The following is an 18,966-nucleotide window of genomic DNA, read 5'->3' on the forward strand; positions in this document are numbered from 1 at the left end:
TGTGTTGCCTAACTAACTCAAGATTCTATCACACAAAGGAACTAATCTGAAATCTTTCTGTCATATCAAAGCTGTATGAGCGACCTGGAATCGGACACACTGTTACCATTTTCTTTACTTTCTTGTCTAGTTACAAAAATCAGAAAGTATAATAGTCAGTTATCTATATCTACGTGACTACTCTGCGGTTCACAGCTACGTGCTTGGCAGGGGGTTTATCCAACCACCTTCAGGCTATTTCTCTACCGTTGCACTCTCGAACAGTGAGTGGGAAACACGAACGTTTATGTCTTATCACGAGAACACTGGTTTCTCTTATTTTATTGCGACGATCATTTCTCCCCATGTAGGTGGGCACGAACAAAATATTATTCCATTTGGAGAAGATAGTTCATAAATTGGTGAAAATATCCCGCGCAACGAGTGCCACCCCAACTCTCGAATCATAGCCGTGACACTCTCTCACCTATTTCGTGAAAGTACAAAACGTCCTGCTCTTCTTTGAACTTTTTCGATGTCCTCCGTCCTGTCTGTTAAGTTTCCCATACCACACAGCAATACTCCAGAAGTGGAAGGAGTAGCGTAGTGCAGGCAGTCATCTCTTGCACAGTCTTTCTGCCAATAAGAAGCGCAGTCTTTGGTTCGGTTTCTCAATGAACCTTCTTTGCGATCGTTCCAGTTTAAGTTTTTCCTTAGTATTTAGTAGAATCGATAACTTTTGAACTTAAGTGATTCATACATGTAACCATCAGATGTATAAGAGAACGACGACAGTGAAAACTTGTGGCAGATCAGGACTCGAATCCGGATTCCCTTCTTATCGTTAGTGGTCGCCTTAGCGTTAGGCCATCCGACCACGATTCACGGACAGACGCCAACTTCCATGTGTCATCAGCCATATGTCTAAAACCCACACTTGTTTATTCATCACGTATATTCTCATACAGGGGAGACACTTTATTTGAAAGTAGCTTGCCCAGTGTCGGCGGATGAATACGATATTTCAGTACCTGTGTTGTTCAAAAGTACGATGCAGTACCCCATACCGTGCAGGAATACTCCAGAAGAGACCGGACAAGTGTAGTGTAGGCAGTCTCTTTAGTATATCTCTTGCATAGTCATGCATGCATGTCCGTAGAAACATGCACTGCGGGTACAGCCGCTACGAAAAGTATTCACAACTGCGAATACGGGCAGCCATCAGCTGTATAATGACAATTAGTGCCAGGCCAGGACTCGAATACGTATTTCCCGCTTCGGTTGCCTTACCATTCCTTAAATTTATTTAGATCACGTAGGACGTCCTTTTCTTACGTCAACTGGGATTTGGAGTAGTAATAGGCAGGTTTAATTTAAATCTTCATCGTCGCTGCCTAGTGCAAAGTTGTTCATCTTCATTTTATTTCAATGGACAACATCAATCATTGTCTTCTGATCGGCCTGTAAGCTGAAGACCGATTAAAATAAATAAACTACGGCAGGACAACCGCAGTTAATGTTATAAATACTCACCAATAAGGAACTAGAGTGCTAAACACATGTTTTGGTCTGACGACAAACCGGAACGTATTTTTTTTATAAAGGAACATAGAGAAGTGATTCCAGCATTGATAACTACTGTGGGCTTGCACTGGTAACGAAATCGCTCTCGAAACAAACTTGTATGAAATGGTGTGTATGCAATAAAGGCGGCATGAAGAATTTTAGAAAAAGTATAAAAAGGAATAAAGTGTGCTATGTACAGAAAATTAAATTTTATTAACAGTAAGAACAACAGTAAGTTTACATGGTAACTGAACGTTACGTCGAGTGTGTTTCATTTTCCTGCTGCGCCCAGTACAGCGCACAGAATTGACGCATTTTGGCTTGTGTGTGCTCAGCACTATGTTCATATTGTTGTCGCCGGTGATGTTTGATTGATTTGACACTGCTTGGAAATCTTCCACTACTGTTCTCTGTTGCAGCTACGCGGTTACTGCAGACTTCCCACTGCGGTCGGCTACCTTCCATACGAGAGGCTGTTTTCTTGTTTCGGCAGGCCGCTAATTCTTAGGCTGCTGGTGTAACTGAGGTAGCGTCGGGGCAGCATACACCAAGGAAACTGGAAAAAAGTAAATGCTGCTTTAGACAGATTGTAGAGATGCATATCAACAAATGGCTTATGTTACAGACTGAAATATCGCAAATTTAGAACATAAGCAAGGTCCTTTCGCTGGACTGTCATTTTTGACATTTTTCACTTTGGAACGTAGAAACAACATTAAAAACAATTAAATAGTGTCAGCTGTAAAAGAATTCCGCCTTCGATGTGTGCATCGTGTTGACACAGAGGACAGGTAGAGCGAGGTAGGTCAAAGAGAGAAGTAGTACTGTATAGCGCAAGACAGTGTTATCACTTACCATGGACAGAACGATTACAGCATTATAATGTAATTTAAGCGAGGTTCATTTGACAGCTATCGGGCTGGATAAGACCCTCATCAGTAAACAAATGGTAGCCTGGCATCGACAGCTCCTACTGTGTTGCCACTTTCGCTGTACAAAGCATTGTGCCTACCATGACCCCTTGAGCTGATTCAGTAAGAGATTCGTCTAACGCGAGGGTGGTTTTGTGAGTCGATATTGTAAAATCATTCAACAAAAAATGAACTGTTTTTTGTAAAATGTGAGTTTGTTGACAATCTGTTCAAATGGTTCAAATGGCTCTGAGCACTATGGGACTTAACTTCTCAGGTCATCAGTCCCCTAGAACTAAGAACTACTTAAACCTAACTAACCTAAGGACATCACAGACATCCATGCCCGAGGCAGAATTCGAACCTGCGACCGTAGCGGTCGCGCGGTTCCAGACTGTAGCGCCTAGAACCGCTCGGCCACTCCGACAGGCTGACAATGTGTCTTCGCACGGAATTCGTAGGCAGTAAATCTGACAACACTGACTTCTCCTCTTTTGTCTCCATTTGCATTTAACCGGTTTAACGCTCGTGCCATGCAACGGTCTTTTCTCCTGCACAGTTACAGAAATTAAATGTTAAATACTTTCCTCAAATACAGTCAGAACTATCCTATCAATGAACATTATTGGACCAAGAAGCTGGAAGGAAGGATAGGACCAAAATGACAGCAGTGAAAACCGATTTTCAGATCTCAAGGCAATCGAAGCTCTTCTAGCTTTCATAGCTCAAGATTTCCAAAATCGGATGTGGAAGATATTATAAGTAAAATGCGTACTCTTTTTCTGTTTTAGTGCGACTGAACTTGAAGATTGACATTTCAAAATGACATTTCCTTAAAGCCATAATACAATAAAGATCGCTTATGGAAGTTAGTTAAAAACGTACTCTAATTCTGTAAAAGATAGCTTTTGGAAGTTATTGTGTGCAAAAACCTGCTCTAACGGTATAAAAGTGGTATCTTATGTTTCATCGCTTCTTGGATCAACTTATCTATGTGAGGCAGGGATTTCAACGATGAAAACAGCGAAATGTATGAGTAAAATTGAAATGAGTGATCTTTGAATGCATTCCAGGAGGGGAGTTGCAGAACTAGTCAAATATTTCCTTTCAGAGGCTTTGCTTGCTTTTTGATATACCGTGTAAAATTGTAAACCATGAATTCCCCTCCCAGTCCACCCTCTGTCCCCGTGCTTCAGCCGCAGATGGCCAATGTGATGGATCCAACACAAGCTTTTCAGTTTCAGAAACAACAAATCGCTACCTTATTGACGACGGTACAACTACTACTGGCTGCACAAGCTAAGTCGGCCCAACAACCACAACGGACCAACCAACCAACCCAACAAGTGCCGCCGACAAGTATACCACCGTCCCGGAAATTTAAGGAAACATAGGATAAATGGATTGAATACCTGACTCGGTTCCAAGCACATTTTCAAGTTGATCATGTTCACGGTACAGTAAAGTTACAACACTTCCTTTCGATCGGGATGTCCCCAGTGTTTAGGTTAATAGAAAAATTATACCTAAACGTGTCTTCCGACGAACTAGTCCATAACAAAGTAATCGCTGCATTAACTCAGTACTGTGTCCAGCAAATCCAAGTAGCTGCATCCAGATACCAGTTATTTCACTTGCAGAAAACGCCGGAATAGACTTACCGCCAGTGGTACACAGCATGAGTAGGAAGTTTAAATTGAAGTGTAGTTTTGGCAACTTTTGCAATGATTTAATGATACGTGATGCAACAACATTGTGTCCCAGATAGAAGAATAAGGGAACACATTTTACTCTGATCCATCACTTCGCCAAGTATTGCAGATCTTAGAGCAATATGATTCGGGTTCCATAGCGTGGATAAGTTTGAGTGGGTCCCGACTGGTCGTGTCGAGTGGCTCCTTGTCGCGACCGCCCCTAGAAACCTACACAGCAGCGCCGACAGCCACAAAGACAGGTAAACAGGCATGTGAATTTTGTGAAGTCTTGCCCTAAATGTTTTTCTCGCCACAAGACAGGACTGCCCATCACGTAACGCAATGTGTTTCACTTGTGGAAAGAAAAGGCCATGTCCAAGGAGTTTGTTTGCAACGGCAGGAAAACGCCGATTTTCCCCGCTCCCAGAATAAACAGGCTCGCGCTCATGCAGTGAACGGTGTGTTTTCAAAACCTAAAACAGATTCTCTTAATAACAAGATTAGGATTGTTCCTCCTCCTCGCCCTAATGCTGTGCAACGACGTTCTAACAAACTATTTGTCTCGCTGCGAATTGCTGGCCGTCCTGTGAACTTTTAGTTACACACAGGTGCCTCAGTAACTTTGTTTAATCGTGCCACGTACGAACAGTTAGGCTCATCACGCCTTTCTAAATCTAGCAAGCATCTCACTGCTTAAGACGGACAAGAAATTACAGTGCTTGGACAGTGTAGTTTCCCTGCCACTTACAAATCTCACACCAGGGCAGTGGATTTTACTGTGTTGAAATCAAGAGACAGTGAGAATATATTCGGTTTAGATGCCTTTGATTTGTTTGGATTTAGCATCCAAGACAATGTACTTTCATTAACTGCTTTCACTCCAAAAGACAGTGTAACTAGCTTGCTCAAAGCCGGCCGCGGTGGCCGTGCGGTTCTGGCGCTGCAGTCTGGAACCGCGAGGCTGCTACGGTCGCAGGTTCGAATCCTGCCTCGGGCATGGGTGTGTGTGATGTCCTTAGGTTAGTTAGGTTTAAGTAGTTCTAAGTTCTAGGGGACTTATGACCTAAGATGTTGAGTCCCATAGGAGTCATTTGAACCATTTTTTTTTAGCTTGCTCAAAGAATTTACTGTGCTATTTTCAGAAGGAATGGGAAATGATAATGACTTTGTAGCGCATCTTACTTTGAAAGACAATGCAGAGCCTAAGTTTTTCCGGGCCCGTCCCGTTCAAATTGCATTAAGAGACAAAGTAGCCTGTCCACTGAAACAATTGCTCCCATTCAAGCTAGTCATTGGGTAAGACCTCTGGTTTGTGGTCTAAGTCTTCAGGTCGCATTCGTATTTGTGTTGACTTCAAGTCTACAGTCAACCCACAGACAATAGTTGGCACTTATCAGTTACCTCGCCCTGAAGAACTCATGCGCAGGCTTGGTGCAAGACGTTACTTTTCTAAGATAGATTTTAGTGATGCCTACTTGAAAATTGCATTGGATGAAGAATCACAGAAAGCGTTTGTTGTAAATACACACTTAGGATTGTTCAAGTACTTGCGTTTGCCCTTCGGCAGTGCTTCAGCACCCGCTATTTCTCAACGTTACTTGGAACAACTGACTACGTGCCACTATGTTCAAACTGTCTTGACGTTATTGTCGTCTCAGGGCGTATAACAGAGGAACACATTGCCAATTTGCGTACTCTTTTTTTGAGTGGTACCAGAAGCAGGACACAAGTGTCGTCTCGAAGAGTGTGACTTTGTTCAGACAGAACTCCAGTATTTAGGTCATGTGACAGTCAGGGTGTGGACCCCTCCAATCTGATTTGCTTGCTTGCTGTGATCTGCCTTTTCCTCGCAATGTCTCTGATCTACAGTCAGTGCTAGGCAAGTTGATATACTACATCCGTTTTATACCGAACGCTTCGCAGATCGCGGCTCATTGTATCGCTTGCGTCGCAAAAACGTGCGTTTTGTGTGGACTAAAGACTGTCAAGACGCATTTCAGGAACTCAAAAATGCTTTGTTTAGTGCATTTTGACCCTGGCAGATTAGTGATGCAAGTAGACGCTTCTTTCTTCGTAATCGGCGCTGTGCTTTCACACAGAATTGGTTCACAAGACTGACCTATTGCTTTTGCCTCAAAGTTGTTCACTCAAACTCCGTGGAATTATTCTCAAATAGAAAAAAAGGCTCTCGCCATTGTGTATGGTATGACCAAATTCCATCACTATTTGTGTGGTCGCAAGTTCTTTTTAGTGACAGATCACAAGCATATGCAGTCCTTGTTTCCCCCTACAAAGCCAGATCCTACACGTACTGCTCAAAAATTGCAGCGTTGGGCTTTGTTGCTTTCACTGTATCAATATGAAACTGCGTACAGACCTACGGCACAGTATGGCAATGCAGACGTCCTATCTTGCCTTCCGATTGGCCCAGACTCTAATTTTGATGCAACTGCCGCATCTTGTTAGCAAATCCATGCGCAGGACTCTGAATTCCTGGAATCTTTTCCCTTGTACTGCAGAAAAATAGGACTGTCCATAGAAACAGACCCAGATCTCAAGATTTGTTGCATTCCCACGTCTTGCCATCATTCAGTGAACAGCATCCAGAACTCAGCTGTGCGCCGGTATTTTTCACGTCGACATAACCTTTCAGTTCAACGGGATGTTACTCTAGTTCAAAATGATATTGGACAATCAAGTGTGATAACTCCCAAAGTGTTGCAAAGGAATGCGTCGCGTTGCTCCACCAAGGACATTGGGGATTTGTTCGTACTAAACAGTTAGCGCGACAGCACTGTACTTGGCAGGGCATGAACGCCCATATTGAATAGATGACATCACATTGTCGCGCATGCGCGGCAAACCAATCCGCTTCGCCACAGACATTCTCAGCTTGGCCCAAGACTCAATCCCCATGGCAAAGAGTGCGCACTGACTTCGCAGGACCATTTTGGAATACTCGTTGGATCATAGTGACAGTCTCTTTTAGCAAGTTCCCATCTGCGGTGCCTATGAATTCTACCATGTCACGTAGCACTATTTAAGTGTTGTCCTCAATATTTCGTATAGAAGGTTTGACAGAAGTACTTGTGTCTGACAACAGACCACAGTTCACTTCACGTAATTTAGAACAGTTTTGTAAACGAAATGACATTCGTCATCTATTAAATGCTCCAATTCACCCTCAGTTCAATGTAGAAGCAGAACGCTTCGTACGCACTTTTACACAACAGATGGCCAAGCTTCATACCACTCACTCACGGGAACAGGTGTTGCAACTGTTTCTCGTCTCTTATCCCTCCCACCCACGAGACGGACCATCACCGGCGGAACATCTGCATGGCCGCCGCCATCGGACGCTGCTACATTTGCTACACCCCTGCAGCATCCGGCGCCGTCAATGTCCGCAAGTATCACTTTGCCAGGAGCGATCTTGTTCTTTTCAGGGTTTATGGCAACCTTGGACACTGGAAAAGATGTGTAATCCAGGAACGTATTGGTTCTTCTACATCTGCATCTATAGTCCGCTAGCCAGAAGGCGGTGTATGGCGGAGGGCACAATTCGCGCCAAAGCCATATTCCCCCCCCCCCCCCCCCCCCTACCCCACGGCCCTCTGTTCCACTCGCGGATCGCGCGAGGGAAAAACGACTGTCTGAACGCCTCAGTACGAGCTCTTATTTCCCTTATCTTTGAATGGTGATCATTGCGCGATTTGAAAGGTGGTGGTAACAATGTATGTTCTACATCCTCGTTGAAGATCGGATTTCGGAAATTAATGAGCAATCCCTTTCGTTTAGGGCGCCGTCTATCTGAAAGTGTGTCCCACTTCAAACTTTCTGTGAGATCTGTAACGCTCTCGCGATGGCTCTCTTCTTTGGACCTTCTCAATCTCTTGAATCAAACCCAACTAGTAAGGGTCCCATACAAACGAACAATACTCTAAGACTGGACTAATTAACGTATTGTAAGCTATGTACTCGATTGCAGGTCCCAATGGCTTACAGCGCCGCCACCGGAACCAAATTCGTGCGTGTCATTTGCGCTGTCATTCAGCTGCTTTTCTTCTACCAGATTCAAGGCTTCACGGCACCACGCGGCCTTCGCAAACGCCCGCCGGAGGAGGATCGGATGGACGATGCGCCCTCGCTTCCGCCGTTCCCATTCGCCGACCGAATTGGTCGCGACCCGTCGTCGCCGTCGCCATCATCGCCCCAGAACACGCCCTCGGGGCCTGGGAGTGTGCCCAGACAGCAGTTTTCTGAAGGATGTTCCTGTTGCCTCGCAAGCCAGATGGCGGGGTGTGGTGAGGAGTTTGCTGTCCTCCAGTCACGTCTGCCAGCTCATTTCTATGTCCAGTGTCCTGCCTCCCCCCGTTGTCGTTTGCATCCTCCTTACACGACTAGGGTATGGCATTTCGTGACGGAGAAATGAGCTGGCATAAGATGTCACCAACACACCAGGTTGATAAAGATGAAACGTGAAGAATGGTTAGTAGGTGTTTTATCAACCGCACCTATAATGAGAGAGGCCAGAGACACATTCACAAGCAACACTCCGCCAACGCAATCTCAACAGCATGTATTTAAGTTACCGTCGCTGACTGGTTCAAATGGCTCTGAGCACTATGGGACTTAACATCTGAGGTCATCAGTTCCCTAGAACTTAGAACTACTTAACCTAACCAACCTAAGGACATCACACACGTCCATGCCCGAGGCAGGATTCAAACCTGCGACCATAGCGTTCGCGCGGTTCCATACTGAAGCGCCTAGAACCGCTCGGCCACAGCGGCCGGCCGCCGCTGACTGGAGTGTCTCATTCAACCATCCAGTTTGGCGTCTGGCAGACTGCTTGCAGAGCAGGTTTAGGTCGTTAGTACATAGCGACCAGATTAGTGACTATTTTGGGACTAGTTTACCTCAATAAGAATTGTACTTTACATCAGCCTGCAAGAGGACTATTACTGATGAACTTTCACCACAGCACATGGACTCTATTCAAGTTAAGTACATGTTTTTCCACTTTATGTAAATAAAGAACCGTATTAATCCACGTGGGCATTTGTCTTCTAGAAAGAGGACACCGGCCACCATTTCTATTGCTTCCTTGCTGTACAAGACTAATTACCTAAATCTGTGACAGTCTTTGGCTATTTACAAACCGAGGAAGCCTTAGTTTGCAACTACTGTTTGCGGATTAATGTTTATTGTCAACGTGTAACGATAAGTTTAGTTACATCTAAAACGTTAGTTGTGATATTAGGTTAAGTCGCTTACATTAAATACTTGAACCGCTATGTTTTCCGGCCGTTAAATATTCAGTTCGGAATCAGTCTCTTCCTTTGTATTTCAACACACTGTCTTTGGAATGACGTTCATCAGTCAAATAAAGTTCTGTGATCTGCTGTGCTGCAGCAGGAATCGAGCTGTTCGAACAATTGACGTCACAGATCGCGGAATCTCGGGCTCTTCTCGAACTTCGGATCGCTGCACGATCTAGCGACTTCTCTTGGTACTATTTTCATGACAGGTCATAGTTATTAATATATTGTGGAAGTTATTAATATATTGTGAAAAGTTATCGCAAAAATAACCTTGAAACACGTACTGCAGTACGTTATATAGAGTGTAAGTTATATGTAAACACAGCCTTTAACAAATAAACAAAGGTTCACAATCGCGATTCAGTCTAATTCTCCAGCTTTAGCTTGTTCTGCAATCTAGTCGCTTCTGTTGGTGGTATCTCCACAAAGGGTCTTGCCACGTATTTATTCTCGCGATCACAGTAACGGTCAATTTAATGTAATTTATTATGGAACTTCTTGGCAGATTAAAACTGTGTGCCGAACCGAGACTCGAACTCGGGACCTTTGCTACTTCTGCAAGTTTCGCAGGAGAGCTTCTGTAAAGTTTGGAAGGTAGGAGACGAGGTACTGGCAGAAGTAAAGCTGTGAGGACGGGGCGTGAGTCGTGCTTGGGTAGCTCAGTTGCCGGCTCGGTAGCTCAGCGTGTTCGGCCAGAAAGCCGGTTGGCCTCTGTAATAAAAAACTGAGTGGAAGGATCAACCAGCGAACTTGAACTGGATGTCTTGCGCTGTCCGCAACGACCGAACACAACGATCAACAATGAACAAAAATGCAAAAAAAAAAAAAAAGTCGGTAGAGCATTAGGCTTAAAAAAAAAAAAGTTGGTAGAGCACTTGACCGCCAAAGGCAAAGGTCCCGAGTTCGAGTCTCAGTCCGGCACACAGTTTTAATCTGCCAAGAAGTTTCATATCAGCGCACACTCAGCTGCAGAGTGAAAATCTCATTCTGGTAATTTATTATGTTTACTGGGCATCCAGTTCCAAATTAATTTCCTCCCTTGTTTCACCTGAATGTTACCATTGTGTTCTAAATGTGATTAACAACTAGTAACATTTTTACACATTAAGTGAATAGGGATCAAATTACTCATTTGCAACTCAATTGGTAAATTATTGTGGTCTCTAATAACACTGTATTGGGCTCATATCAAGTAATATTTTGGAACGACATAACTTTCGCAGTTGACTGTTAACTTTACATAAAAACTCACCATAAATATTTATATTCAGCGCTCTTAATTACTGTATGGGAACTCCCATTATAAATTTATTAAAATACAACAGGAATTTATACGAAAGTAGGATTTCTTTCCACTTCGATCTGTCTTTCACGAAACTGTCAGATATCAAGCATATTTATAGCTTGTCCTTGGGGCAATCTTTTAGCTTCTCACAATCGCCTGCTCTTGCGCCGCGTGAGTCAAATGCCACGCGATTGTTCGAGTGAAAAGATTTCTTTTGAGCAGTTTTAACAGCCATTTTAAACTAGAGATGAAAAAAGAAAACGGTATAACCGAAAATCCGTTGTGTCAACGATAACAGTCATTCTTGCCACGGCCTCGCATCATGGGGTCTGTCAACATCGTGACGTGAGTGGAGTCAGATGTTTCAGAAGGTAACTGATTGAATTTGAGAGATATCACTTCCATGGATGGCAGTTTCGTGAGATATGCGCACACAGACCTTCATAATGATCTGAAAACGCGGTAAATGTTCTCCAGGTAGGTACCACGGATTCTGGTGGACGACTTCAATGCTACGCGCGAGGCAACTTGCCAGGGGAGGCTGACACTTGATGAAGACGAAAATGGGACTCTGTTTTCGACAACAATGGCAATGTATAAGACATGGATGCCGTTTTTAAATCCACAAACGAAGAGCCAGACAGCTCAGTGAAAACACAGAGGCTCGACACCACCAAACGTGCCTGTGATGAAAAAATGTTGGTGGCCTAGTTGTGGGGGAGCACTGGCAACATCCGTATTTCAAAGAGCACTACGGTGACGGGTGCGAGCTAGCAAGACGTTTTGAAGAACAAGCCCTACAAGCACTGCGAGAAAAACATCTGGGAAAGGTTGCACGTGTGCTCTTTCATCAAGAAAATTGACCAGAATATTGGACGAACGTGGTGAAGGAGTTCCCTCGCGAAAAGAACTTTGAAATTGTTTCTAATTCTCCTTACTCAGATGACCTGGATCCTAGCGACCTTACGGCGTATTGCAACTATGAAAGGGAGAGTATGTGCTCGCACATTCTCCAGTCATATTGCTGTTGCACCAGCTTTCTTCCAGGAATCAAAACAGGCTCCTGGCGAAGTATTCGCAGCGGCCTTGAAATCTTGAAATCATGTCGTTGACGTTTTGGAAAGTTTGAAGGGAGGTTATTTTGAGAAATAATATTTATTAATTTTCTTCGTGACTACTTTGTGAAAAAGAAAGTGGATGCCTTGGAACTTGAACATACCTGCTGTGGGTTCACACGGACCTAACGCAGCAGGGATTCGATTTGCCATTTCGTACCTCGGGTTCTAGCCAGTTCGATGTGAAGCATGACACTGTTTCATGCTTGATATCAATTAATTGTATTATATTGTATATTAAATTTCATATATTGTACCCTATATTGTTATATATTTTATATTGTGTTATATTATTATATTTAAATCTCAAATTTATCCATAAATTACTGGCTTAACCTACCAAAGTCAGAACGGTTACTGTCATTAGCATTCGGCTGAAAACTTGAGAATATCATAAACACCAAGTGCTTTAAACTCATGTTGCACCACTCCCATTATTGAACTTCTAAGAGACAATACGAGCAGAGCCGGTTTAAGTAAGTAGCAAGTGGTACACGTGCCAAGGGCTCCTAGCTGTCATGGGACCGGTACCTCATAACCCAGTTTTGTGGGAAATATAAACCGTTAACGATTTTGAATGTAGAATGATAACACTCTCATTTTACCCATATTATGCAGTGTGAAGGCGAATGTATTCAGTACGCAGGAGTGTGAATAATAACGGCTTCAGTCATAGTTTTTTTTCTTGTTTATTGAAATACATAATGCATTTCGGACCCTGTTGGTCAACCGTCAGGTACAAATCGTCTTTATTGATTATTTAATTCTGATTCAGGTGCTGTTTGTCCCTGTCACGAGAAGGTTAGATGTTAGAATTCGTATTTCGCCAATCAAATGACGGAAAATATGATGAGAAACCGCGAAAAACTTACGGAAAAACGAGGGAGGACCATTTTTAGCATTCTGATGCAAGCAGACGCTAGTTTATCCTTCCTGTGATCATACATGACGTCACTCAAGACGCACACCTATTTATACATTTCAAGACAATTCGTAGTTGTAGTTTAACATGAAATGACGGAAGCTGAAGTTTACCAAGTAGTGTCAGAGCTCGGAGAGCTAAATAAATTGACATATGCGAGGAAATAGATTTAAAATAAGTTTTTAAATTATTAAAATTGCTATGGTTAGCAAAACCTGCCTGTTCATTAAACGTGTATTAATTTTATGAAAGAATTTTTCCAATTGTTTTAACAGATTTAGGGTCTTACCATTGTGTAGTACTACCAAATTGTTTTCTACCCTGTCGATAATGTGTTTGGTTTCCGACATATGCTTTGCAAAGTCTGGTTTTTCAAAGGGTTTGAGTCCTAAAGCCTTGATGTGTTTGAGAAAATACATGATTAACCATAAACTGTTTATTACAGACCTATATGTCTACCTGTTTGGGTCATAGACCACAATCACAGAACGTAAGGAAATAACAAATCAGGTTAGAGCATAGTATAATATTCCATACGGGCTCGTATAACATCGAAGTCACAATTGAGAAAATTCGTTATGAACCACCAGGAAAAATTGAGGATTTTCACTATGATAAATCTGATGTTATACAAGCCCATAAGGAAATGAAATATTCTTTCAACTGATCCGTTTCAACTTTACCTCATCTAATGATGGGCTATGACGGAGGCTGGTGGTTCATAACGAATTTTCTCAAGTACTTAACGGCTGTTGACTGTCACTTGACGAAAAACTTAAACATTCATGTGTTCTTGGAAACGGGTTTTGAAATTCCTGTCTGTATTCCCTAGGTAACAGGCAGAACAAGTGGGGCATGACAGTTCATATACTCACAGTTGTTGAATATTTGGGTACTTGTTTTAAGTTATTGACTAGTAAGAGTCATAATTGTGAACTAGTAAGTTTCCTACTAGTGGAGAATGCATTTTTTAAAAAATAGTTTAGCAATAGTTTAGGTTTGATATGCTGAAAATTATTTTCTCTTCTTTCTTTGTGTGGCATTTGATTGTATTACCTCTCTGTATTTGTGTGCCTAAATTGTCAGTTTTTTCACTATTTAGCTATTGTTTGTGGAAACACTTTTTAACTTTAAATGCAAACATTTTAGGTTAGGCTTTACCGTGTCTGTTATTGACATTGTCTCCTGTGTCGTTTCTCCACTAGACAGTGCCACAAGGTCCTCCAAAAAATCGTAACACACACACAAATGTCATACTAACCAATGTAAATCCACCTGATGATCGAGGTTTAAAACTTTGAAACGCGTCCTGCAGATAAATAAAACGGTGACTGGTAACAGTAGAAATACTTTTAAGCTTGTAAAATTTCTTCTGAAGGTTGTTTTTTCTAACTTAACCGAATGTATTCTATGTAGTATAGTCTTAAAATATGCATGTTTATTAATAGTGGGATGGCTAGGTGAGTTCTCTATTGTTATGTTTGCGTACGTGTGTTTTCTATGTATGTTGGATGTATGTTGTTGTTGGATGTTCGTCATTTTAAGATTCAGGGAATTTATTCTTTCGTTGTCCTCAAGCTGTATTGTGTACTTTACGTTTTTATGGAAAGAACGATGTAAGTAGTCCTTCAGTTTTACCTTTTGTGCCATCACATAGCAGCAAAGTGTCGTGAACACACTCCAGTATTAGATTATGTAACTTTTGCTCCTATTGTTTTCTTTAAGAAAAGTGTGCATCTTGAGTGATGTGATGTGCGATTAGAGAAAGGACAAATCATCTGCTGGCTATAAAACGTTAAAAATTTTCTTCCTTGGTTTTCGCTGTTTCTAACAGTATTTTTCAACTCTTGGTTCACTGGTTGAAGCATATGGCTTTCAGTGGAGAGCCAAAGAAAATGGTACATCTGCGTTGATATCGTATAGGTCCCCCGCGAGCACGCAGAAGTGCCACAGCATGACGTGGCCTGGACTCGACTAATGTCTGAAGTAGTGCTGCAGGGAACAGACAACATCAATCCTGCAGGGCTGTCCATAAATCCGTAAGATTACGAGGGGGTGGAGATCTCTTCTGAACAACACGTTGCAAAGCATCCCAGATACGCTCAATAATGTTCATGTCTGTGGAGTTTGATGGCCAGCAGAAGTGTTTAAACTCAGAAGAGTGTTCCTGGAGCCCCTCTGTAGCAATTCTGGACATGTGAGGTGTCGCATTGTCCTGCTGGAGTTGCCCAAGTCCGTAGAAATGCACAACGGACATGAATGGATGCAGGTGATCAGACATGATGCTTACGTACTTGTCATCTATCGTAGTCGCATCTAGACGTAAGAGGGGTCCTATAAAACTCCAACTGCACAATCCCCACACCATTACAAAGCCTCTACCAGTTTGCACAGTCCCCTGCTGACATGCAGGGTCCATGGATTCCTGATGTTGTCTCCATAAACGTACACGTCCATCCGCTCGATACAATTTGAAACTAGACTCGTGCGACCAGGAAATAAACAGTCCAATGTGTGTGTTGACGGATCCAGGCGACGTGTAAAGCTTTGTGTCGTGCAGCCAGCAAAGGTACACGAGTCGATGATGTATCGTTGAATGGTTTGCACGCTGACACTTGTTAATTGCCCAGCATTGAAATCTGTAGCAATTTGCGGAAGGTTTACCCTTCTGTCACGTTGAACGATTCCCTTCAGTCGTCTTTGGTCTCGTTCTAGCAGGATCTTTTTTCCGGCCGAAGCGATTTTGGACACTTTATGTTGTACCGGATTTCTGATATTCACGGTACACTCGTGGAATGGTCGTATTGGAAAATCTCTACTTCATCGCTACCTCGGAGATGCTGTGTCCCATCGCTCGTACGCCGACTACAGCGTCATGTTGAAACTCACTTAAATCCTGATAACCTGCCATTGTAGCAGCAGTAACCGATCTAACAACTGTGCCAAAGACTTGTTGTCTTATATAAGCGCTGCCGACCGCAGTACCGTATTCTGCCTGTTTACATGTCTTTCTAAAGTAAGGGCTGAGACACACGCGGTGTTTTCTGCTACAGCATCAACCAAACGCATGCACTCAGAATTGTTCATAACTGCAACCCCCACTGTGTGGACTCAGAGGCTGCTTCTAAAAAGATCAGTCTAAAGGACGATCAGACATATCAGGAATACTGCAAAGTGACTTACGAGTCTTACGCGTCGGAAACTGCTGAGAGGAGTTTCAGCTAGTATGTTTTTTGCCAATAGGGCTTCCAAGAAAACAGAGGGTTTAGCCCAGAGATACCCATTTCGTTGCCTTCACGTGCGAAGCTGAGTGGCAGTCACTGTTAAAAAAATTCTCTCCTACTTGTGGGGCAGGTTCGGCGACATTATGACACCACTCCAAGTGGACCGCAAATTTCTCTCTGTCACAGTGCAGGCAGACAGTTCACTGGTTAATTTAAAAATTATTAGCTACATAGGAGTGTCATGTGAGGGAAGGGAATTAATTGGGCAACTATAAAGATATCTGCTAGGTGAGCTGTTGGCGTGCAGTTTAGTTTTATTGGTTAATCATTGACTCAGCCATTGTCGATGGGGGAAGTTCAATTTCGCAAATTTTGTGCTTAGGAAAGAGGAAGTGTAGTATTTTGGGGTCTGGAGACGGATACAGAAGAAAACACTCTGGCCTTAGGCACGGAGATTCGGGGTAGAGATGAGAAGATGGTGGAATAGTCTGGGAGTTGCGGTACAAGCCACTGCTTGCTATCTTGAGAATCAGCTTATCAGACAATCATTAAAGAGTTGCTGCCACCAGCGAGTTGCAGCAGATGTGTTGTCTCCTTGAGTCGTTCATTCTGGCGAGAGTAGCTTGCATTGTTGGTTATCGCGGAAGAATCATGATAAAGTGCTTTCGGTTCGCTTTGCAGAAAACATGGTTAGGCAGCGTGGTCAATGCAGCCTCATAGTTGAGGGCACACCCATGACCGAGCGGATCTAGGCAACTGCATATGGAATCTACAGCTTGTTTCCTGTGTCTATCAGGGCAATCACTGCGAGCCCATCTGTTTTTATGATTGCTAGAGAACGACCTGTTGGGACGACTGGTCACTTGCATCACACCTCTCTCTTATTGCCCATACCACGCCGATCTAAAATTGCGTTAAATCGTGCCTGTGCACGATATTTCTTATTCTTTCTGTTTGTTTTGTATTCTTGCTATTCTCATTGATGTGGAGTCTTTCCATTTTGCATGTGTGTGCTGGTGAAGAGCGAATAAAATTGATGATATTTTGGACCACGACTAGTAATTCAGCAGATGTGTGACCTTTTCCAATCAATAATCGTTAATGATTTTGTAAGAATCGACACCCACGACTCATGGTCCAAATTTTTCTCATTATCCAGTCTGTTGGGCAACAGATCCAAGTCTAAGTTGATGGGGAACACACTTTCTCTCAGTCTGTCCAGCCGGGAGAGATTATTAAATCGTCTAATAGATTATAGTTGGCGTCTTGCAAAGATGTTACTTTATGTACTTGTGTGTTCCCAATATAGTCTGCTCCGAATTTCTACGAATTTAGTCTGACATCTGATTGTCTGAATGAAGGTCGATGCCAATCTTTCTCACTTACAATTACTGTCCTGGCACACCTTATTTACGTTAGTTCCATTAATTTTTGAGTTCAAGCAAGCTTTGTCTTTGTAATTTATTATTGTGAAATTCAATATGTTATATCAACTTCAACATAGTATGCACATGTCAGCATCTGCAGCAGCAGTCATTTGTCAGTCTCATTGGCGATAATTCTGCAGACGGTACAAATCTGTAACAGTGCATATCTTACTCTTCCATGGAATGAAAACACGAATAAGAGCAAACTAGTCAGTAGATAAATTTTCAGTGTACTTGTGACCAACGTAACTAATGGACTAAAAATTTTCTGTTTGGCGAAGCAGAAATTTATATTTACAAAGCTAATAATAGTCAACTGTGGTGTGCAGTTTTAGTGACTTGAGAAATTTTGATTATAATGCTGAATTGATAGTTTCATAAAACAAGGTACACAGCATGTTAGTGGACGAATCAGCGAAATAAAATTTCCTGACCTGTCATTTCAGATATTACATGAAAGTGAAATTAGACGTCTATAAAAATGCTGATTAGAGATCTCGCAATTGATCAGAGCAGAGGAATCACCCCCCCCCCCCCCGCCGCCCCCGCTCCCCATTGGTCTTAATCCGGTCCTGAAGACAACTGAAGACAACAGGTATATAAAGGCTGTCTCACCTGTCCTCCACGACGCACAGGTAACCGGAGAGGAAGACGTCCAGCCTCTCCTTGAACTCGGGGAGAATACAGGCGGCCAGGTGTCGGCAAACGCCAGATCCGCCGGGCGGCGTGGTGCAGTTCTGGAAGCTGCCCTCCGTCTGGAACACACAGTATAGGCTGCAGTCAGCTGCCACATCTCGGACTTTCTAGTATTGTAAAGGTACACAGAACGGCCCAAAACATGTACACTCTTTGATAATCAATGTTAATGGAACAAAATGTCATACCGTTACAATTCTTGAACAGGGGACAGGTTCTTTATGTTATAGGTCTTATAATTAAAGCTTTCCGTGAGACATTTAAGTCTCGTCTTTATCTGCAATAAAGTAAGAACTTAAAATTTACGCCACTGCCAGGACTCCAACCCGGGTCTTCTTGTTTGCTAGGCATAAATGTTAACCATTACACCACCGCAGCTATATTGCAAATATTGCTACACGAACTGCGCAAGTCGAGTGCCCTCCCCAACAAAAAATTCAATTCATATCTTCAACTTCTTTTCCCTGGACATTTTCGCTATTATCGGGGCTTTCCGGAATTGGAATAGCACCCCTAGTAAGCAAGAAGACGTAGGTTCGAGTCCCGGCCTTGGCATAAATTTTAATTTCTTTCTTCTAAAACTAAACTCCTACCGCACAGGCCATGAATGCCCAAAGGTACCGACTGGCCGCCCCGTCATCATAAGCCAACAGACGTCACTGGATGCGGATATGGAGGGGCATGTGGTCAGCACACCGCTCTCCCGTCCGTATGTCAGTTACCGAGACCGGAGCCGCTACTTCTCAATCAAGTAGCTCCTCAGTTTGCCTGACAAGGGCTGAGTGCACCCCGCTTGGCAACAGCGCTCGGCAGACAGGATGGT

The 18,966-nt window shown here is 43.0% G+C and overlaps 1 protein-coding gene across 5 annotated transcripts in view; it reads right to left on the reverse strand.

The window, feature by feature from the left end:
• Positions 1 to 1,735: 1,735 nt before the first annotated feature.
• LOC124563471 (inter-alpha-trypsin inhibitor heavy chain H4-like) overlaps positions 1,736 to 18,966 on the reverse strand; it is a 213,317-nt gene continuing 196,086 nt past the window's right edge. For all 5 annotated transcript variants that reach the window (XM_047130978.1, XM_047130977.1, XM_047130973.1 and 2 more), the window contains 2 exons: positions 18,063 to 18,202; positions 1,736 to 2,101 (listed from right to left, as the gene is read on the reverse strand). In XM_047130978.1, coding sequence (XP_046986934.1) covers positions 2,050 to 2,101; positions 18,063 to 18,202 — 192 coding nt within the window. In that variant the 3' untranslated portion in view covers positions 1,736 to 2,049. The remainder of the gene's footprint in view (positions 2,102 to 18,062; positions 18,203 to 18,966) is intronic.

The sequence above is a fragment of the Schistocerca americana genome, chromosome 1 (genome assembly GCF_021461395.2).
Source record: "Schistocerca americana isolate TAMUIC-IGC-003095 chromosome 1, iqSchAmer2.1, whole genome shotgun sequence".
Taxonomy (NCBI): Eukaryota; Metazoa; Arthropoda; class Insecta; order Orthoptera; family Acrididae; genus Schistocerca; species Schistocerca americana.